We start from the raw sequence: 24,435 nt of genomic DNA, 5'->3' as shown, positions 1-24,435 counted from the left end.
TGACACTCAAAACTGTTAACAAGGAAACACCTTTTTCTAGTAGAAATATTTTAGATGGTGAATACATACAACTCATGGCGGGCAGCACAATGGTTAGAGCACTGCAATCATATCGACCTGGAAGCAGGAAGGTCCTGCGTTTCTAATGAATTCAATGTCATTGAGTTGCTGAACTCTTTAACCTCCCTCCCTTCCCTTTAAAACCTTATCACTGTGTGTGAACATTCTTATGTTGCCTTGAAATAACTGTTTAGGAGAGGTCACAGTCATAATTAAAAAACATTTGTCATTGTGCAGGTTCATCTGTTAGAAGTTGTACATGAAATAAATGAAAACTAGTAATTGACAACCATGTTGTATTCCATCATTGTTGTGGACTTTTCATGTGCATTTTAACCTTTTGTTTTTTCTTTTGTTGGTTTATTCACATTTATAAACTATTTTTCTCTGTGGTTTTCCCTGTAGCTTCCAATAAAAGAATATTATGTTCACAGTTGGAAAGTTAGCCAAGGGCTGTCACTTTGTCATTTACATTCTGAGTAAAGACAGATTTTTCAAATTTATTAAAGTAATTAATTGTGTGGTGCTGCTGATCCTTAGTGATACAGTCTTGCTTCATGTAGATTTCAGAATTTTTCATACAGTAAGTGACTTGGTTGTACCTGTAGTAGATGGAATAGTAAGTGGAGAAAATAAATTTGATTAGAGTTCTTCAGATATGTCCACAATAAATAATTTCTCTCCCTTGCAGTCTTTAATGTGCTATGTTTAGAATTACATCAGGAGAGAAAGTCATTCACTTTACATCAGTGTAACAAATTAATTAAGGTTGATCAGTTGCCATTGACATGGAACTTAATGAAAATCTTATGTTTGAAATAATAATAATAATAATTGTTTCTAGTACTTTTTATTTATATTATGTTTCTCGAATAATTAATTATCTTCTTTTTTCCTCAAAGATGAAATGGCGACTGCGTGAGGGCCAGGGTGAAGCCATTTATGAAATTGGTGTAGAAGATAATGGAGTTTTGGCAGGATTGTCAGATTATGAAATGTCTGCAAGCCTGCAGACACTTCAGCAGATGGCTTTCAAGTTAGGTGCCACAACCACAATACTGAGAGAGAGACTGATTGATAATGAGAATGGAAATGGCAGAAAAGTAGCAGAGGTCCTTGTCAGAAAGGTAAGAGTGTTTCAAAAAGAATGAACAGATTATATTTATTGAGGGTAATGTGCTACAAAACAGGAAAAATTTTAAAAATACCCAAAACAGCTGAAGTTTTTTGCGATGTTGTTACAAGTACTCATTATGTCCACTAACAGTTGAAAGGGCAATATCTAGCCAATAACTAAATTTGTCATACACATTATGTAAGATCTCTTCACCAACAAAAGTTACTGCCACTGATTTTTTGGGCTTACAGGTTAAAGATTTGGGATGTGGGTACTATGCTTTCTGTCTATAATTATACCGTGCGTCATTTAGAAATTGTCGTACATAGTTGTGTCAGTGATTACATGTGTGGGGGGGGGATCCTGTTGGAGTATGTAATTGATGAAATTGCCATAGTCCTCGTTCATGGAGTTGTGGCAAAAACCATAACTGCAGCTCATTCCAGTCATTGTGTTGCCCTCAAAAACACCCCCACTCGTTACACACACACACACACACACACACACACACACACACACACACACTCTTCTTCTGCTGCCACTGAGCCCCCATACATGCAGGTTATGATGTTATAACAGTTAAAATTATCGTCTGTATGAAATGTTACATCACTGAAAATTAACCACAGAATCTATACTCTATTAGCATTTTGGTGGCACCAACATGTTTGCTTTTATCATTAACACAAGGCACTTGTATATGAAAAGTCTTCAGTTGAGTAGTTCTCATCATGTTTCAGACTGAGGTTAAAACACAATTACTGATGGATCAACATCGAGTTGGGTTTCTCTAAAACTCTGTGCCATACCCATTCTCTCAACACAAATTTCTTTTGTGGTAAGGTCTTATGAGACCAAACTGCTGAGGTCATTGGTACTATTTTCTTTCCTGGAATATGTACTGTGTTGTAATTTAGAATATTATATAACTGTATCATAGGGCAATAATAATAACATTGCAAAATATAAGAAGAGCATGATTTTTGTAAGTATTTTGCATTTAGTCCCTGTTTTGTAGTGTATGGCTCTCAGTTAGTATAAATTGTTAAAATTAGATCATTATTTTTAATCACCAGCTTGTTGTAGTTCCATCTTTTCATGTTGATTGTGTTAGTTTTGACTAAACATTGTGCAGCAGGATTGTCAATCTTGTATCGTATTGTATGATTGACAAACAGTTGTATTTTACTTGAGGTACCTGATGACCAACACAACATTGAGGTACGTGTAGCTGTAATGGGAAGTGCAGATGCTGGAAAGTCAACGTTGCTTGGAGTACTCACCCAAGGACAGTTGGACAATGGCAGAGGTTGTGCTCGGCTCAACATGTTCCGTCATCTCCACGAAGTACAGTCAGGAAGGACATCATCTATATCACATGAAATTCTTGGATTTGATTCACAGGTAAGGAAATATAGACAATCATTTTGCTTACACACAATTTACTGTTTACTTATTTTTTGACAAATACGTTATCGCATTTTGTCATATGTTCTCACATTGTATCGTATTTACCTTTCTGTAAGATCTGAAAAGGTACTTACAGATTGAAGAAAAAACCTGCCTTAAACATTCATGAGACATGAATTGAAGTATGTAGCACTGGGAAAATAATCTCTGAACCTTGATTAAATACAACATTGCCTATCAAAGACTGACTCAATGAAATCTTGCACAGCTTATGATCCGTACAGAATGTGCTTGTATAAACTTTTTCCGTTTTGGTGAATTACAATGCAGACATTGCATAGATTGTTGTTTAGACTCCAAATAGATGCAATAAACACTTTTCCAGTTTCGGTCACACTGCAAGAAAACTATTCTTTTTCCTTCTAGTATAGTGGCGTAGCTAAATCACACATGATTGGACTTTTTCCAATAGTATTTGACTTGTGTAGAAGGGGTTGATAAGCAGTTGTGATTGTAATTTGTGTTGAATCTTACTTTTATTATTTGTCAGACTTTTCATGTCACTGGGTAAATAATCAAAGATCTTTATGGCTTAATGTCTGCTAAACAGAATGTTTACACTACACTTGTCTGACTGTTCTGGACTATTGCTGTGCGGTGTGGGATTCACATAAGTTGGAGATTGACAGAGGACATCAATAAAGTCCAAAGAAGATCAGCTCATTTCGTATTATTACGAAATGGGGGAGAGTGTGCCACAGATATGATAAGTTGGGGTGGCAGTCTTTAAAACAAAGATGTTTTTCATTGTGGCAAGATCGTCTCATGAAACTTCAATCAACAACATTCTCCTCAGAGTGCGAAAATATGTTGTTGACACCTATCTGCACAGGGAGAAATGATCATAATAAAATAAGAGAAATCAGAGCTTTCACCAAAAGCTTTAAGTGTTCATTTTTCCCGCTTGCTGTTTGCAAGTGGAATGGTAGAGAAATAGCTTGAAGGTGCTTTGCTGAACCAGGCAATTAATTGTGAATTGCCGAGTAATCATGTAGATGTAGAATACTTTTCCTGTTTGTATACCATACTTAGACTGACTGTTACAGTGTAAGTCATAATGCCTCTAGTATTGTCTTTACATATATTACTGTTGTTTTTGAGCTGTGAGCGAATGTTGATAGCAAATTTACAATGGAAGAAAGTGTGTAGTGTGGATGAGGTCAGTATTGATTCTGTTTGATTAATGCAGGGAGACAAAATCAACAGTGCTCTTAGCCCACTGCTGGCCACACTGAAATAGTTTATTGTGCGGTTTTGCTCTGTGATTCTAGTAAGGCCAAAAGAAGTAGTAGGAGACCTTTACTTGTCCCTTGGCAGATACAATTTATTCAGGTTCTACTGACCCGATTATTCTTTGTCTTTTGCCTTCCAGAACTTCACATTGGAAGATTAGATGTGGTGTGCTTAACCTTCTCGCCACTTAGTCTACACTTAGGGTCTTCTTCATATATAACCACCATGTGTAGATGTTTATGTAAGTTCCCATGGCCAGTCATAAGTCCTACCAAAAATTTCATCTGTCTCCTATGCAAGTCTACGATTATAGAACTTCTTGTTGAACATGACTTCATAATTGTTAGCTTCTGATGTTTTTGTTTTTGGATCATATTCTGTGTGCTGCCTCCTGATCCACTGATTTAGTTTTTATTTTACCATTTCCTGAATGATGGTCAGGATAGGTTCCGATCCAATAATGGAATCACTGTACTTGCCGTGGCTAGCATGGCAACTAGTTCACTGCCACTTCTTCCTGTGGGACCAGAGACCCATAACAGGTTTACCTGTAACCAGAGACCCACAACAGTTGTACCGTGCTGCTTTCCCCTAGCCTCACAAGGGCTTCATGGCATTGTGCAACAATCTTTGATCTTGTAGCACGAGCTGATAGAGATTTAAGAGCTGCTTGGCTGCCTGAGTAAATGTAAATGCTATGATCCTTGTAGTACCCACACAAATTCTCCACTTCGCACACCCTGATTGTGTTTGTTTCCACCTGGTGTTCTGTGACCAGCTTCGCTTAAGAGACTGCTGTCTCTAGTGTAGGCTATACCCCATATACTCTGGCCGCAACACCTTCACGTGTTTTCAACCTGTCAGTACATCAGACTCTCTCCTGAACAGTGTCACGCTTCATTCGTCCACTGCACTGAAAGATTTATTGCAGCAGCCAGAAGTTATTGTATGATCAGCTGACATTTCTCTACTGTTCCTATATTTACCACACTCACTGTATTGGTATGCTGCTAATTCTGCCTGTTATAGCCTATCTCTGAACTTTGACAAACTCCTTTGCAGCTACTTTCTGTTCCACTTTATTCTATCATTCTCTAGCCTCATAAATTCTTATATTATATGGCTTATGTCCAATACATACTACTGGATTTTAGACCCTAGTTTTTACCACCTAGTTCTCATAAGAGCACTTTTTGCCTTGGAACACATATTTGTATATGAGGTGCCCCTAATTGTTTCACAGCCAGAATTATCGCTAGATACTTCATTATTCCCTCTACCGGTAGAGTTTCATCAAGGAGCTAGAGATTCTAGTATGTGTGTTGTATTTGCTTCCTCGTAAATGGTACTAAAACAGTTTCCTTTGGACTGACGCTTAAATCCTGTTTTCTTCGCCAGTTTTCCACAATGATTAGTGCAAAATGTGCCAGTTTTCTAACAGTACTAGCAAATTCGCCAAGCATTACTGTGACTAAATCATCTGTGTATCTTTGGCAAAAGTAGCCACTAGTATTTAACTCTTCAGTGAGTTCATTCTCTACTAGGTTCTGTAGTGAGTACGAGACCCCTCCTTTAGACACTCCCAGGTGCTGTTGATCATCATGTTTTCATCCATCATGGTGGCTTTGACCTTTCTTCTACTTAGCAAAGTCTTAATTGACCTGCATATGGTGGTCTCAGTGCCATGCCCTTCTCAAACTCTTAAACACTTATTTGAAGGCCATATTGATAAAAGCTCTCTTGATGTCCAGGAAAAACTTGGTGAAGTGCTGTAGTGTTGAGATGTGTGTTGATTTACATGTAGAGGAACATCAGATAACATTTTCTCCCTAGTATGCACATTAATCAGTGTGTCTGATATCTGTAAAAGATGGAGGCTCAGTCTCATATCATTGGCCTTGGTATGATCAGTTCTCTGCAGCTTCAGAATGAAAACAACCCTCACTGTCCTTCAAGCAGTAGGAATGTTCCCTGCTGCTAGGCTGACCCTTGCTTGTTACGGTAGAGCTTGAAGAAGACCATGTGGGTCTGGAGACTTAAACAGGTGAAGTGTTCACACTGACCACTGGATTTTGTTTTTAAGTCAGCACATTCTTTGGCAGATTCACAATTTTCCTTTTGATTACATGTAAACCAGTGTCTCTCAGGGATTGACTCCTGGTCTATGTTATCTGCCAGAGTGCAGTGAGAGAAGTGAGTCTCGAGTACCATATCCAGCACCTCACTCGGTGTCCTTGTATACCCATCATCCACCTCCCTTAAAAGTTCCTCCGGGATTATTTGGTATTCTAATGGCGATTTTAGGACATTAGCACAAGTAGCTGTACCTTCCACTACGAATGCACTTCCTGGTGATGATATTGTTATGGCAGTGGTCACTGCATCTGCCATTTCCTCAAAGTCTACAAGTTTCCTTATTGAAGTTCTGACTTCAGACAAGCATGAGTTTACGTCTTTCCCATATGAGTCTCAGCTCGCTTTCCTAGGGTTCCTACAGGCCATGGTCTGTTTTACTCCCATTTCAATCTCAAACTTAATGCACATATGGTCAGATAAGGATGGCTCCATCACTACATGATTGGTTGATATAACTACCCATTACAGTGGACCCAAAAGTTATGTCAGTTACTTCTTCCCTTCTTCTATTCATGAAGGTAGGCTTCCTACACCCGTTCAAGATTTCCACTTTATTTTGTGGTAGAAATTCTAGTTAGTGCTCAACTCTGCTCTTTGGTGTCATTGCTTCCACTCACTAGGTTGTGAGCATTGGCGTCACAACAAACCAGCTGTTGCTCATTCTGATGTGAGCAGCTATCTGCCAGTCTCCTCACTTCTTGAAGAGGAGTACTGTCTTTGTAAGGAAAGTAAGATGATTCCAACACAATTTCCCTCATGCTTCCTTCCTCACGTTTTTCATCCTGAGGGTCACTAAGTTCTTGGAACAGAAGTCTGCCATTGGCTAGAATGAAATTCTGTTCTAAATATAAATGCATGTTCTTAAGATCTTTAGATTTCTAGCATAAATCAACTTATCACCAGCCTCTTTATGTAGACAGGGTTACTGGATCATGGCCATGTCCACCTCCTGTCTTGCCCAAGATGACCCGGGGCAGCAGTTGCTACTTTACTGTGTTGCAAGTTTATCTGCAACACTTGCAACCTCCAACTTTCTGCTATGTTCAATTCTCATGTCTTTGGTTATCCTGACCCAATCACACTTTCGGGTCCTGTTTTCGCATTGCCACCAGGGATTTTTTGCTAACTTTCACCACAATGATTTGGCCATCGGGTACAACTTCCCCATTGATTAGCTTCCATTCCGCTGTTGATGAGACCTTCTGGTTCTATGCCCTTATTTTCTTAAGCAGAGTCTCTAGAGGAATAACTTTAAGGTGTTTTAATACTCAAACTGATACCTTTGATGCAGCATTTTCTATGGTTCTTACAATTCTCTTTTGGCATATAAAACAACTTTTGCTAGCAGATGTGTTTCCTCAAAAGATTATGCTGTATTGCAGTAAGGATTCTGCCTGGGCGAAATATACGTCTTTTAGTGTCTCTTTTGATAGTATCGCAAATGGTATTTAATTTATTTGTAATGTATTTTGTATGTTGGACCCATCTTACATCTTCTTGGATCCATATCCCAAGAAATTTTGTAGAGCTTAAATTTTTGAGGGTTCTAGTAAACAACTCTATTTCTGGTGTAGTGGACATTTATTTTGCACTGTGTGTGTATGCATTGTAACTGTTTTCCTGTGTTTATTACTAAGTTGTTTCCAGAAAACCAGCCTGTAATGTGTGTGGTACAATTTTTAATCTCACATAGTAATTCTTCTTTTGTCCTTCCTTTTATTATCATATTTGTGTCATCCATAAATTTTATGTAATTATGGCATGGGCTTGTCGGTTCCAAATCATTTACAAAGAGTAGGATCAGGACTGGTCCCAGAATAGAGCCTTGTGGTACACCATACTTGATGCACTGCTTTTCTGAGCAGTAGGACTTTATCTTGTTCCCTTCTTTGATAGTAAGCTCAACTAATTGCTCTCTATTTTGGAGATATGATTTTATCTATTCATAGGCCGGGCCCCTCATACCTACAGATTCAAGTTTCTGAAGCAAGATGTTGTGATTGATGACATTGAATGCTTTAGAGAGGTGGGAAATACGCCTGAGATATGTTCTTTATTGTCTATTGCATTTAAGGCTTCATTTAGGAATGCAAAGATAGCTGTCTCAGTAGATTTAGATTTTCGGAATCCATGTTGAGTGTTTGAGAAAATAATTATTTTTTTCTATGAAACTGATTAGTCTTTTGTAATAGATTTTTCAATTATTTTGGAAAAACCAGATAATAGTGAGACTTGCCTGTAGTTTGATATTTCTGTTTTTATCCATTTCTCGAACAGGGGTTTTACTTTCAGTACCTTCAATTTTTCTGAGAACACCCCTTCTGATAGAGACCAGTTACAGATGTTGAGAAGTGGCCTGGCTATGAGGGGAGCACATTTCTTCAAGATACAGTCAGAGATATTGTCAGTGCCAACAGAGCATTTGGGCTTCAGTTCTTTGATTATATTAAGTATTTCCTTTTCATTGGTGGGGTATAGAAAAATAGATATGTTAATTATAGTACATCTGGATTGATTTAGAGCAGTACACTGTAAATTTTGATTTATAAGATGTTCAGCTACCTGTGTAAAGTGGGAATTAAATTTATTTGCAGTTTTTGTAGGTTCAGTTATCACAGTTGAGTTCTCCATTTGGCAGTTAATGTTATGGAAGTCTATCTGTTCTGCTGCAGTTTCTTTCCTGACAATATTCCATATAGCTTTTGTCTTATTGATGGAATTTTTTATGTATATGTCATTTGCCATTATTTTTTTTAATATCATTTTATAAGTTTTGTAGTAAGTCAAATTCTGATGATGTGAGTTGTTTGGACAATCTGTGCAGTAATCTTTTTTTGTTTGAAGATACTAGAATACCAGGATTAATACATTTATTTTTTGTTTTCCTTGTGTATGTTTTCCCCTGGGTTGGAGGGAAGCACAGTTCAAAATAGTAAAAATTGTTAATAAAGTTATTATATTTTTCATCTGTGTGTTTGCAGTTATAAATCTCTTCCCAGTTTTCTTTGCTCAAGTAATGGAGAAAATGATTTATATTTTCATTACTGTAGTTTCTACTGGCGATTGTTAGGCAGTCTTTAAGCTGTAGCTCGGTTGCCATACTCAGAGTTTTTGAGCTGTGTGATCCCCAAAGCCTGTGTTTAGTGTTTCTATTGTACAATTCATTTCTACATTTACAAAAATCTGATCAATCGTGGTACGTGAATTCTTTGTGATATGAGTCGTTTCTATTATGGATTTCATGTTAAAAGTTTGCAAGAGATTCGGTAATTCATTCTTTTCTTTGGTGTCCTTTGCAAAGTCAATATTAAAATCACCACATAGAATAACTCTTCTGTTTCTTTGTGTTATTCTGTTAAGTGAATATTCCAAACTTTTTAGGAGAATATTTATGTCACCAGTTGGAGCTCTGTATAAACAAATAACACTAGTTTAATGTCTACTATCTCAATTCTTGATAGCTCTATATCGTTTTCCTTCACTATTTCAACAGGAAATTTTATATTATTTCGTATGAATATACAACTACCACCATGTTTAAGAATTTTTCTACAGAAATAACCACCTAGCACAAAGGTAGGAACACAATATGTAACTTGTAGTCATCAAGCCATTGTTCTGTGAGACACAATAGTGAGGTACTTCTTAAATCATTTTCTAATAGGATATGGATTTCACTTGTTTTACTAGTTAGTGATTGCACATTTTGGTGAAAAAGAACCATGTTCCTATTTTTGTGTTTTACCTGTGAGTTTTTATTTTGTGTCCCCACAGAAAATTTTCGCTGTGAGGTGGAGGGCTGGATTTATCTGATACATCATTTCTGGTATTTTTTAAATTTTCTTTCCAGGGAGATGTTTTACAGTGCAAATTTAACATTTCTCTGGAATATATTTGGATGCATGTATTTTCACTCCTATTACTGCTTATAAGTTTCCCTTGTTAATTATAATCTGACAAACATCTATGAACATCTTACTAAATATTCTAGAACCTAGTCTGTTAAGATGCAATCCAACTTTACCAAGACACGTCATTTATTCTGTGTATGCATCTGTCACTAACCGACCCTCTGTACACAATGCCACTGATTATAATTCTCATGGAGGTGTAGAAGTTTCTGGCAGTTCTTATTAGGTTTCTCGTGTTGTTATTGATTTCTTCTTCACTGCTGTTTCGTAGACAGTTCATTCTAACATGAATAAATAGACCTTTGAGATTTCTATCACATATCTTAGTGAACGTCTATTTTTGAGTTTGGAACTATGATGTTTTTTAACATGGAGTCACCTATTATTAAAAACTCATTTTCTTTTGCAGTACTCGGAGGATGTTTCATTTCATTTTCAGCATTTGTATCACTTGTCCACTTATGTTTGTTTCCTACAGGAAGCTGTAACCTGAACACCACTTATTATCCTTATAACATGCTTCTGTGCAGTGAAAACTTTATTTTTAATGAAGAATTACCTCATTAGAGTAAAAATTAGATAAGTCAGTCCACTTTCTTTTATTTAAATCATCAAAGTCATTTATTATTGTTATACTTAAGTTGATGGGCTGTTTGTTGGAAGAACTATAACATACAACTTTCATTTCAGGTCCCAACCAATGTTTTTTAAAAAAAATTTATTGAGTTATTATTTTATGGAATTTGCCAGTCCATTGTATAACACCTATTATCCATTTCATAATGATTGACAAGGAGCTTCGAACTCCTGTTCTGTCTACGTCACATGATGAACACCAATGTGTTTAACCTCACTGGAATCACGGGAAATGTTTACTTTTATTTCAGATGTGAATGTTATATTTTGGTTGAATGGGCAGAGACATACATAGCGATATTTTGAGGCACGCCAGCTTTTAAGGACCCATGAAAGCACGCAGGTTATGTTAATTTTCTCCACACAGATAAAGATACAGTAATTCTGTGTTTACAGGAGACTTTTCGTTGTTTACTGACTACTTGTTTCATCACAATAATGTCCAATTCAAGATTCTGGGATAAATTAACTGTTGTAGGCATTGTGGCAGAGAGAACATTGAATGTGATTTGGTTGCTCTTTGAAGACATGATGAACATTTATATCCTCAATGAAAAAACAAACTGCAAAAACCAGAGAGTTCTATATTGTTTTAAGCACATACTCTGTTGTATAGGTAGATAGCTATGTGGTATGTACACTTGTGGCAAAAGTAGCACTTATGCATTATGTTGTAATACGCCCTTTTTAGCAATTAAGTATCAGTTACCTTTGTTCTGTGCAAAACCTGCCTGCCCAATCCCCAATAACTGTTTATTCTTCGACCAATACAGTTTTACTTCTGTTAATGGTCCCACTACTTTGGCATATTGTGATTGTTTCATTACTGAGTATCACAGTGAAAACATTGTGTATATACTCTACAAGGCTGCATAGTTATAAACGATAAATGTATTGCATTTAACCTTAGATTATGTGTTAGAGATAAGTATTTCATTAAGTATTTACTTTACTTGTGTACATCATTATATGCTCACAGTGGTGCTGTACACAGTTCGTCTGTGAGTGAGATGCATATGTCCCTCATCATTATTGTGGCCCCCACATTGACTTACTTCATACTGCCTCAGCTGTACTTGTATTTACACCTGCATGTGAATAGCTCAAGTTTAGGCATTACATTACTTATGGTAAGAATCACGGCTGTTGTATTCTTTCTACCATGATACCCTTCGTGCTCACATGGAGCTGGAATCCATGGCATTTTGTGTAATGCACTTACAGTAGTCTTTTAACAGGTTCCAAAATGAGTCTCAGCCCTATAAGGCTACTACTAGTTGTAACTTGTATCTGCATCATGACATGGCATCAAATTTCCAGAGTAAACTTTTATCCTGCAGCAGAGTTTGTTTGGATTTGAAACATCCTGGCTGATTAAAATTGTGTGCTAAAATTGGACTCGGAGCTGGGACCTTCCAGAGGAAAAATTCATCATGGAAACAGCCGCGTAGGTCATGGCTAAGTCATGTCCCCATGGTGTCCTTTCTTCCAGGAGTGCTAGTCCCACAAGATGTGCAGGAGAACTTCTGTGAAGTGTGGAAGGTAGGAGATGGGATACTGGTAGAAGTAAAGTTGTGAGGATGGGTTCAGAGCCGTACTTTGATAGGTCAGTTGGTAAAGCACTTTACCCATGAAAGGTGGAAGTCCTAGGTTAGAATCCTGGTCCGGCACACAGTTTTAATGAACCAGTAAGTGTCATGGCATTGATTATTTGTAATTACATGCATTGTAGCAAACTCCCTAGTTTGTTGTTCACACTGTTGTTTTATGATTTTATTTAGCTGATGTATTGTGTTAGACATAATAACTGTTCGATGAAGGCATAATGCCAGAAATTGCTAAAGGAGAATAAAAGCTTCTATAACCATAAATGGAAAGTGCCATCCTTTAAGCTCTACATTGTTGTTTTCCAGTAATTCAGTAATTCAATCCATCTTCCATTTCACAGATGTATTTTGTGATTGTGTATTTACTATCTGTGATTTGATCGTGATGTATAACAATCGGAGGTCCAGTGGGTAACATTTCAAGGAACATTCCTTCATAATGCTCCTTACCTACTTTTCACAATGTCAGAGTGGTAATATGCACCACATTTTTTCCCAACAATACATAAGTCAGCGTTTTGCACTAATCCATCTTTGTTACCAGTGTGGCGTATTACAATTTTCTTGCCAGAACTGTATAAAGTTTGAATAGTTTTTCCAGCCATTCCACTCTTGAACATGTCCTCTGTGGTAATCACATCAATTTTTTGATACATAAGACATTTTTTGTATCTGTTATAAAAACTTTCTGCAAAGATTTGGACCACACCAAATTTCATCAAATAGTCCATCCAGTATATCACTTGTGTTTTAAATTCCCACAATAACCAATATCTTATCACTGTTATTGAATTATTTTCTATCAGTGTAAGCTTCTTGTTGAACATTTTGCATTTGAAGATCAATTTCCGAACATTATACCAAAGGGTTACCGAAGTCAGTCAAATCTTCCACTTCATTCCTCAACTTTTCGAGGATGCCCAGTACTTTTGAAAATCGTTTTTCCACAAAGAAACTTGTATTTTCCATCATTCGAAGCCCGCGAAAGCTTGTCCCATATGAACTTCTGTCATATAACTGGACTGTTCTTACTTTCTTTAAAGTAGGGTTTGTTCACCCCCTCCTCCGCCTCCGTCCCCTGCCCCCCTTCTTGAAATTTGGTTATTGTACTTTCGGTAATACTTGGATGATCATAGGCATGGACCTCTCTCAGCTCTGTAAGTGATGCATGTTGTCATACAAGGCCAAATCAGAAAAGTATATCACATCATCTACCTCGTTTGAGAACAAAACCATAAAAGTGGCAACATGATTTTACCTACCTGACAAGAAACCCTGACATCAGTATGTCGACAGTTACAGATGAAATACACTTCAGAGATATGAAAACATAGCATCTGTGATTAGTACCCGTTGCACAAGGATGAAGATGCTAAATAAATTAAAAGTGATATTACAATTTTATGTAGCAGTGTGTGTATAAAAACAAAACAGCTGTGAATCACAACAGCTGAGATTCCGTTCCACTTTTTGCATTGTTCATACACTTCACCATGAGGCAGTCTGCAACATTTTTCCTAGACCATTATTGCAACAAAACAAGAAACTGGGAAGGAAAAAAATCAGCCAGTAAACAGAGACCTTTATATATTGAAACTTTGAAAAGGAAGTTGTTCTTGAAAATATGCTGTGGAATCTGCGACCCTGCTAAATTGACAGTGCACAAGGCATGCTGTAGATATTTCCATGTATGTTACTCCCTTTCCAACCAGACTAGAATATTTACCTATAAAATGAGACACTATACTTCCACGATTTAGAAAAAGGTATGCAACACATTGTTATGCTTCTGCAGTGTAATCTCAAGGAACTTGAAGCCTGGGGCTCAAACTTTATGAAATTGGTAGTTGCCGAAAAAAAGTTAATAATTTACAGTGAAATTCTGTTGATCTTTTCTATTGCTGAAATACTTCCATTATATTTAGTTGTAACATTTGCATGCATCACCCCCCCCCCCCCCCCTCCCAAACAGAGCTATTTCATCTTCTTAGAGATACAGTGGCATGTAGTTTGCTGTGTAATAAAACTGGGAGTGAATTCCACATCGCCTTCTGTTGAAGATGTTTAGTGCTTATTCCCTGCCCTGAAGAAGCTGATTTACACTGAAGCGCCAAGGAAATAGGTATAGGCATGTGTATTCAATTACAGAGATATGTAACAGGCAGAATACAGCACTGAGGTTGGAGACGCCTGTATATGACAAGTGTTTGTTGCAATTGTTAGACCGGTGACTGCAGCTACAATGGCAGTTTATCAAGATTTAAGTGAGTTTGAACTTGGTGTTAGGCCATAGCATATGTGAGCGTCAGAAGTGTCCGACAGTAAGCAACATCTGGATATGCAACACTCCAACAAGCAGCTGCATCGGGGGAGAAGTTTTGGTGTCCTACATGCAAGTGACCATCTCCTGATACAAGATGGCTACTTTGAGCTGACCAGCCATTTCTATAAAATGGTGCCCCTAATCTGTAGACTACTGTAGCTCGAGTTGAGAATAAGGCTACAAAATTAGCTCTACTTAGGAAAATAAAGTGAAAAGGAATGCTGTGCATGAATTTTGCAAAAGGAGGAATCTTCACAGAGAATTTCATAATTTTTATCATCAACCGTGGAGATCACCAGGTAAATTTTTCGAATACACGTGAACGAGCAGAGCAGCATTCGAATATCTCATCAATAAATGAAAAACAAGTGTTCTTTGCATGATCAAGAACTTTTAATGGCCAATAAGTGTGAAAGAATGACTGACTCCGGTAAATACTAAAGAATGCCCCGAGGATGCTAGAACTATCTGTGGTGTAGTGGTAGCGTACACTGTTTGAAATTGTGATTGAAATAAAGACCTGTGTTCAGTCCTGGCTGTTTCTCGTATTTTAACTGACTCAGCTGCAGTTGTGTATACTAAGTTTTATGTATACTGTTTATACTGCATCACTAAGTGTATTACTTAGGTCTTGCCAAAGTACTTGATCTTTAAACGTATACACACTTATCCCAGAATATCACAACATTTAATTCCTAGTAAAATACAATGACCAATCACGAAATTTTACTGATATTTGAGTTAATCTAAATAGTCTGTGTAAGTAAAGCATACAATATTTTTGAAAAGAAAAGTCAAACATTTTGTGAAAAGATTTGTCTCAAAGCCTGAAATAAAAAAAAATTGAGAAACATTTGATGCACCTCATTTCCTGTTTACGATTATGACCATCATTCAAAGACATGTTGAATGTTTCTCTGATCTATTTAATCTTTTACACAAAATATTTGACTGATTTATTTCATTTTTTATTTTCAGGTTTTATTCAGAAAGCAAGATCTTATTGACACCTTTGTCTTCCTAACATCTTCTGTTCTCAAAAAATCTTAACTTTGGTACTTGTTTCAGAAGAAGCCTTTTTGACATTTAAATATCACACAAATGTGTTGTTTTATGTGTAAAATAGCTAAGCCTTGAATAGATGAACTTTTTACTCTTCATTTACATAGCTTGCAGCAGCTTTTCGTGAAATATTTCAGTTTTTCCTCATCTCACTAATTAAGTTTTCCTTCCTTACCCTTATTACTTTCAAGCAATTAAATAATTTGATGCAAAACTAGACCTCACGCTGGTCACTTTGATACCCTGTTTGCGTGTTTCTCTCTCTTTGTTTGGCTGTGAAAATTCAGACAAAATCTTATTGTGTAATTTATAGGGAGTCTTGTTTTCCCTCTGCTCACACATTTGACAGAAACATATCAAATGTTAATCATATGTTAAAGTAGTCCTTTCTACATGCTGTCATAAACAGTTCAAGATATTGATCAACATTTTTTGGAAATGAGATACGATGATTTTTATGGTCACTTGATTCCTGATGCACAGGAAAGGATTCAGATGCGCCGCGAGTGACCCATCCACAGATATAACAACCAATATCTCAAGAATTAAAAGATATATCATTCTGCTCCCAACTTTAAATACAGTTTAGAAATATTGGTTACATTTCATATCCAAGAATGTATGGCCTAAAGTGAAGTATACAGTTTACGTAATGTGATTTTACCTCTGCAAACTCTTAAAAATTTCGTGCATCCATATACTCAGTTTTGTGCAGCACAGTAATTAGGATGAATAATGGAAATAAATTCAGACCTTTATTGAGCAAAGATATCAAGCTGCAAGATAAGGAAGAATCAAATTCTTTCATCAGAAAAATTTCTTAAAATTGGATGATAAGTATCTTGCAGCTGTTGCTACGTCCGCTCCACTGCTTTGCTGAGAAGTCTCGTTGCTGTTGCTCTCATTGTTGTGCGTGCTGCAGTGACATGATTCAAACATGGTTGAATTCAAACGCCGCTAGTTGTAGCAGAGGACAGACAGCACCCTGGATGTTGCTCATGCAGGACACTTTCATAGCTATACGTGTGGTAGCATTTTGTCGTCTGAAGGTGTTGCGCACTGTTGGTCGCTTCTGTCTTTTACGTAGGACGCGGCCTTATAGTTGGTCATTAACGATGGGACACAGTACTCTGAGGTAGCGGTGAAGTGGGGATTTTCCCATACTACGATTTCATGAGCTTACAGTGAATATCAGGAATCTGATAAAACATCAAATCTCTGACACCACTGCAGCCGGAAAAAGGTCGTGCAAGAATGGGACCAACAGTGACTGAAGATACTCATTCAGTGTGACAGAAGTGCAATCCTTCTGCAAATTGCTGCAGATTTCAATGCTGGGCCATTAACAACTATCAGTGTGTGAACCAACAACATCATCTATGTGGGCTTTCAGAGCTGAAGAATCACTCATGTACTCTTGATGACTGCACAATGCAAAGCTTTACACCTCACCAGGGTCTGTCAATACCAACGGGCCTGTCAACACCGACATTGGACTGTTGATGACTGGAAACATGTTGCCTGGTCGTATGAGTCTCGTTCCAAATTGTATTGAGTGGATGAACGTGTACGGGTATGTAGAGAACCTCATGAATCTATGGACCCTGCATTAAGCAGAGGATTTTTAGAGCGTGAGACATGTGGAGTTGGAGTGATATGGGAACTCCTGATACGTCTAGATACAGCTTTGACAGGTGTCACGTACATAAGCATCCTGTCTGATCACCTGCATCCATTCATGTCCATTGCGCATTCTGATGGACTTGATCAATTCCAGCGACACCCCACACGACCAGAATTGCTAGAGAATGGCTCCAGGAACAGTCTTCTGAGTGTAACATTTCTGCTGGTCAGACCCCAATACCCCAGACATGAACATTATTGAGCATATCTGGGATGCCTTGCAATATGCTTTTCAGAAGACATCTCCACCCCCATATACTGTTGCAGATTTGTGGTGTCAGTTCCCTCCAACTCTACTTCAGACATTGGTCGAGTCCATGCCATTGCGTATTGCGGCACTTCTGTGTGTTCATGGGGGGCCTACACAATATTAGGCAGGTGTACCAGTTTCCTTAGCTTTTCAGTCTAATATGCACATGGTAAGATAAAACAAGTTACCAACAAGACTAATAATCTGTGTGTCTTCATCTTTGTCCACATGTTTGTCTGTATGTTCAGGCTAATCTCAGGACTTACTGTAAGAATTTTTATATGACTTTCACTAAACATAACATTTACTATGAAGCTTTGTGTATATAATTTGTAAATATTTCGTGCAAATTTGCCAAAGTATGGTGAATTAAAAGTATCCTGCCCCTGGCATTGCCTCCTATCAGTGAATGGCAGAACACCTTGGAATCACGGTAGCTTGCACAGGCTTTAGCAGCTGTCGGGTGGGTACCAGTGTTACATGACAGAGGGTGCTTTCTACCAATGTTACATGACAGGGAGTGTGTCATACTGATGTTGTTGCTTTGTACTGATGTTGCATGATGGAGCGTGCGTCGTACTGATGGTACATGGCAGAGGGTTGCTTCGTGCCAGTGTTCCCTAGTGGAAGGTGCTTCTTCCCAGTGTTATGCAGCAGAGCGTGTTCTCTACCAACATTACATGGCAGAGGGTGCTCCATACCATACTTGCATGGCAGAAGGTGCTCCCCACCATACTTGCATCAGAGGGTACTCCACACCAAAGTTGGGTGGCAGAAAGTGCTCTGCACAAATGTTGTGTGGCAGAGAGTGCTTCTTATCGGTGGATGAAGCAGGGTGCATCATATTAATGTTGTGTAGCAGTGGGTGCTTCATACCAAGGTTGCATGACAAAGGGTGCATCTTACCAATGTTACATAACAAGGCTGCATTGTACCAGTGTTAGTTGGTTGGTTGGGTTGGGGAAGGGGACCAAACAGCAAGGTCGTTGGTCCCATCAGATTAGGGAAGGATGAGGAAGAAAGTCAGGTGTGCCCTTTCAAAGGAACCATCCCCGCATTTGCCTGAAGCGCTTTAGGGAAATCACGGAAAACCTAAATCAGGATGGCTGGTCGCAGATTTGAACCGTCATCCTCCCGAATGCGAGTCCATTGTTTTAACTACTGCGCCATCTCGCTCAGTGTACCAGTGTTGGATGGTGGAGAGTACACGCCACTGAAGTTATGTGGCAGAGCCTGCTTTATAGTGTGTTATGTTGCAGAGGCTGCTTCATATCATATTATGTGGCAGACCATTGTCATGTGGCAGTGACAGTAACCAGATAGCTGACATATTTCATACTCCCTTAGAAGTAGATCGGAAGAAATATGTGCACAGTTCAAAGGTATAAAGCAATATAGTACATACAAGAATCAGTTCATTGTAGATACAATAAACTCTCAGTTGCTCCATGCTCTGAGAAATTAAGAATGCAGTTATTTTTCTCAAAATACTAACCAGTTTATTTCCTCCTCCAAAGAACAGGAGAAGATTATGTACTCTAGAATAATAACACACATCTTCCACATTAAAATGCTTTACAATATGATGACTGCAAGCAAGCATATCGACTAACAAATCTGTGCCCTCTTGTGTGAATATGTGTTGTAAATTCACATGTTGTGGTTGTATTCCAGTATTGGTGTTGAAAAATCTCGGTGAATGATTTCAGAATAGATGCTTCACTTGTGTGCTACCATAAATTTAACTGTTTTTCTTGCTAGAAATTCCATCATTTGAAAAAATTGATCTTTGTCACACACATATAAAAGGGTAGTTACATATTGTATTCAAAATGATAATACTGATCTCCTGTTAACTTCTGTGGCTTCTTCTTTTTCATACAGGGTCAGGTAATAAACTACAGTGAGCTAATGACAGCAGAGGAAATCTGCGAGAGTTCCACAAAGCTGGTGACCTTTATAGATCTGGCAGGACACAGGAAGTACCTGCGCACCACGGTCTTGGGTCTCACTGGTTACTCTCCACATCATGTAATGCTGGTGGTTAGCGGGAGTGCAGGCATTGTTGGCATGACCAAGGAACATTTGGCACTCGCTCTTGCATTGGACGTCCCATTTTTCATTGTTGTGACTAAGATTGATCTTGCATCACCTACTGCAACTGTCCGATCACTTGATTCAGTTCTGAAATCCGTTGGCTGCCGAAAAGTAAGTATAAAAATTTCTTGTCTGAAATATTTCTTTTTTCCTATGTCATAATAAAATCAGTCTTACTTTGAAGTTAATCAAATTTAAATGTTTCTCTGCATGCTGATTCAGATTTTCTTAGCTCATTTATGTTTTCAGTGTTTACTATTTCTCTATGTATTTAACCTTCATTCCTTTTCCACCCTTGTTACATGGTCATGCCACCTTTTGCATGCCGGTTGCATTGCTGCTACTGTTAAACAATTCTGTTGGTTTAATCTCTGGTCTTGGTACATTCTGTTGTCCCTTTCTCTCTTCGTAGGGCATGGGTACCTGCAAAATTCTTGCCATTCTTTGTTAAATGCTTCATTCTTTTCCTTGTCAGATCACATATTCACGCATCTCTTTATTTTCTTGTGTCTACTTGTTTCCTTATTGTCCACAGCTACCTTGTTGTCAATAAATAGAACACACATTATTTTAAACTTGTTTTTCAACTTGTTGATCCCCGGTGACACATTACATCTAAGATATATGTCTAATACCATACAGGGAAAATGCCGAACTTTCCCTCTCATGAGTACTCTTTCAATGAGGTTTTCTTAAGAGATTGTTGCAATCAGGGAGTTTTAAGTATCTCTGTTAACAACAATTTTCAGCATTTTTTTATGATTTCTCAATTTTTTGTTCTCCTTGTCAGGTTCCAACAAATTATCTTCACTTTTTACCCAAGACAGTACATAAATGGAATGGAAAATAGATCTGTATATTAAAAAAAATTCATTTAAGAATCTCATACAGTCTTGCATGCAGTGAAAATGGGAAAAGGATTACCAACAGAGATACTGTAGATAATGTGGAAGGAGTACTTTGAACACTCGCTAAATCCAATCCGATATGAAAGGAGGAAAGGTACCAGATGTGAACAAAGCAAATGTTGAAATGGTGAAGGTAGCTGAGGAGGTTGGGAAACAGTAGCTGTATTATGTAATGGGGTGGTTTGAAATGGGAGAAGACACCAGAAGATTGGACGAGGACCCTTTTTGTCCCTGTATGAAAGAAATGGAGTAGGAAGGGTTGTGGAAACTACACTGTGCCAAGGTATATGAAAAGATCCTGGGGACCTGAATGCGGACAAGGGTCGAGAACAAATTGAGAGAGGAACAGCATGGCTTCAGACGTGGGAGGACAACTGTAGCAGTACCACTACAAACTTGGGGAAGACCTTGTGATGGCTATTCATGATACGGAAAAGGTATTGGATAGTGTCTATAGAAGAAAAGTCTTGAAAGCATTAGAAGAGAAAAGAGTGGAAAAAGAGACAACAAGTAGAGTGGAGGAGGCATACTGTGGAAGTCTGATAGTGTGAAAGTGAGAAATGAAAGGACAGATTGGTTCCAGCAAACAAGTAGTGTGAAACAGATAAGTGCATTGTCACCTCACCCCGTCTTTGGGGTTTTGGATGAAATAATGACTAAACTCCATCTGAACAGGCCTCAGAATGCCTTACAGTACCTACTGGCCACCATGTCATCCTCAAACAACAGGCATCACTGAATGTGGATATAGAGAGGCATGTGGTCAGCACACCGCTCTCTCGGCCATTATCAGTTTTGTGACAAGAGCCATGTCTTCTCAGTCAAGTATCTTCTCAGTTGGTCTCATAAGGGCTGAGAGCACCATGCTTGCCAACAGCGCTCGGCAGATTCGGACAGTCACCTGTCCAAGTTCTAGCTAAGACCATCAGCACTTAACTTAGCTAATTTGACAGGAATTGTGTTATCACTGCAACAAGGTCATTGGTAGATAATGACTAAGGTGGTAGAAAAAACCGGAGAAGACAAGATGAAAGAGTGGTGTTCACAGATTACTTGATGATCTGGGGAAACAGGGAGGAGAAGATCTAGAAGCAGCTGGATGCTTGGGAAGGAACTCTGAGACCATATGGAATGAAGTTTAACGTAAACAAATGTGAGATTCTAATTACAAGTATAAAGAAAGATAGACCAACAAGCAGAATAAGAACTGGAAGTGAACAGTTGAAGGTGGAGAGTGTCAAGTACTTGGGAACTGCAATAGTGGAAAAGTGTAAGAAATGAGAAAGAAATCAGTGAATGTGGCAGCCAGGCAGAAGTACGTATGTGAAGTGTTAGGAGCTTGATTTGGAACTCAGATGTCACATAAAAAAGGCAAGGAATTAAATATATAGAAGTTACTACATCTCAACTGGTCTATGCACCTGCAACATAGGTAATGAAGAAAAGAGGTATAAGCAGATTACAAGCAAGTGAAATGAAGTTCCTCAGAAGTAGGACAGGAGCAACAAGGAGAGATAGGAGGAGGAATGAAAGGGCGGGGGAAATAGTGAAAGATGAGCCCTTGCAGTGCAGGATACAAACATTGAGGCTAAGATGGTATGGGCACTTAAAGAGAATTGAAAACAAGAGAATTCCCAAGAAGATTCATACATAGAGATGCGAAGGAAACAACCAAGAGGAAGACCAAGGGACAGGTAGTTGAAAGGTGTGGAGGAGTGTGTTGAAAAAAGAACTGAGGATTGAACCAGAATGAACACAGAAATATGGTGGGAAAACAGGACTAGATGGAGAGGCTTATGTGCCAAATATATCCAGCTTGGGGATAGAAACTCGTAGAGATGATGATAAAGTCTTTCCTAAATTTTAGTTTTGCAATATATTACCTGGCAAGGCTAACTAGTACAATGTAACTACACAAAGACAACCATTGCACCACCAGTCAGTATTAATCCAGTATTGTTATTGTACAGGCTCTAATTAGTTCTGTGTTTTCCCTAAACTACTTCAGGCAGCTACCAGGCTGGTTCCTTTAGATATGGTCATGAATGATTCCTTCAGCTAGTTCGCTCAGTGCCTCTCTCTCTCTCTCTCTCTCTCTCTCTCTCTCTCTCTCTCTCTCTCTCTCTCTCTCTCTCTCTCTCTTTTATTCTCTCCCTGTTGCTCATTTGTCTTCTCAAGCTAGTTGGCATCTCAAATTTTGAGATCCCTGACAATCTGTTTCTCCCTGCTCTCATGAGGACTTCTTCTCGTTCTCTTCCATGGGACATGTTGGTCAATGTATGCCCAGGGAGACTTGTGGGGAATTATCATCTTCATCATATGCCCATACCACTGCAATCAATTAAGTTCAAGGGCCTCTTGCCAGTGTTTCCTAATCCTAGTTTAGTTGGATGCTAGTAAACCTTCTATCTCCGATACTTTAAAGAATCGATCCCCATGTCATTTGCTTGCCGTAAGCTAAGCTGCCTCATTTCTGTTTCTAATTTTAATACTTGACTATATTTGACAAACCTTTAATGCAACATTATACCTCTTAATGAGTAGATTGTTACTGCATATTAAATTGTGGAATCCAGTTGTTAATTATATGACCTGCAAAATCAGTTTTTCTTTTCCTGCTTTGTGTAAGTCTTTAGATGGACAATCCACAACTGACACCAGGTTACTGTAGCCATTTAGTAGTGTGGATCCCCCTTCCTATTTTATCTGTTTTGTTTTCTGTTGATAAGGATCGAGAAACTTCATTTCTTTTGACTGGAGGCAATTCTAACTTAGTTCAGTAACTGTTACTGCTTCTAGTACATGTGTTGGTGTAGAGAGGAGGTATGTTCTGTCTGCACAGATCATAGATGCTTGAGAAAATGCTCTATCGTAAAGTATCTGACACACTGCATGGTAGAATTTTTGAAGCTTTTTGTATTTTGCTTCTAATATAATGTCTGAAGAGGCAGCACTACCCAAGTACTGGAAGTTGTCCACCATATCTATTTGCTCAGCTCCAATTCTTAGATGACCTGTTGCTTACTTCTAACTTAGCACTAAATTAAGTGATTTTAAGACCCATATTAAGGATTTTTTCTTGACAAAGATCCTGTTTGGAATGCATCTGTACCTCTTTCGTATCTCAGAAATGTTTTCAGGAACTTTCTTGTGTCACCTGGTATACAGCTTTCTCTGCAGCCAGAACAATATTTACAATTTTTTCCCAGTACTTCTCATAAAGCATTCTTGTGGCAAAACTGAGGTCAGTAGTTGATCTTTGAGGTTTTTAAGGAAAAAAAAAAGTTCCTTCTCAAGTTTTGATTCTCCAGATTTTCTCATTTTATTCTTAACAATGAGCTTGTACATTTTTAGACCAACTACAGTGGTGCACTTTTTCCTACTGTGCAGCTTCTAACAACCCTACCACAACAAAGTTCAAAATTTTAATAACGATTGTGGTGTTGCTCACGCTGCTAAATACTGCATTATCAGGCAACAACAGTCATATTATGTGGCAGGTGTCATTAGAGCACAGTTAATAGTCATTTCATGTAATAATCAAAAAACTAGGCACTCATCTTTTTGTGTTTCCCACACTGGTCTCGTTGTATTATCACGGATGAATCGTTGAAAGTCTAGGTGATTATGATTCCAAGCTCAGATGCAAAGAGGCCTAGGTTTTATCCTGCTATATTCAAAAGTTTTGTAGATGCACTTCTCAAACCATTCTTGGAGATTACACTTTTGCTGGACAATGGTGATGTAAAAAAATAATCAGCACTCCAAAATTAAGTTACACTTCTTTTTAATTGCTTTTATTGCAATATCATGCAACACACTAAACATCACTTCACAATACAAAACATACTTGTAAACATCTTCCTCACATTTTATAAGCCAACTATAATATGCGTCTTTCCAACATGACGTCCCTGACTTGACTTTCTCCACGTCCGACTC

At 38.1% G+C, this 24,435-nt stretch overlaps 1 protein-coding gene across 2 annotated transcripts in view; it reads left to right on the top strand.

The window, feature by feature from the left end:
• LOC126266946 (GTP-binding protein 2) overlaps window positions 1-24,435 on the top strand; it is a 45,581-nt gene that overhangs the window by 6,988 nt on the left and 14,158 nt on the right. For both annotated transcript variants that reach the window (XM_049971652.1, XM_049971653.1), the window contains exons 3-5: window positions 963-1,187; window positions 2,372-2,581; window positions 19,373-19,696. In XM_049971652.1, the coding sequence (XP_049827609.1) occupies window positions 963-1,187; window positions 2,372-2,581; window positions 19,373-19,696 (759 nt within the window). The remainder of the gene's footprint in view (window positions 1-962; window positions 1,188-2,371; window positions 2,582-19,372; window positions 19,697-24,435) is intronic.

Source organism: Schistocerca gregaria, chromosome 4 (genome assembly GCF_023897955.1).
Source record: "Schistocerca gregaria isolate iqSchGreg1 chromosome 4, iqSchGreg1.2, whole genome shotgun sequence".
Lineage (NCBI taxonomy): Eukaryota > Metazoa > Arthropoda > Insecta > Orthoptera > Acrididae > Schistocerca > Schistocerca gregaria.
The sequence above is the reverse complement of the archived record's forward strand: the minus strand, read 5'-3'. Positions and strand labels throughout refer to the sequence as shown.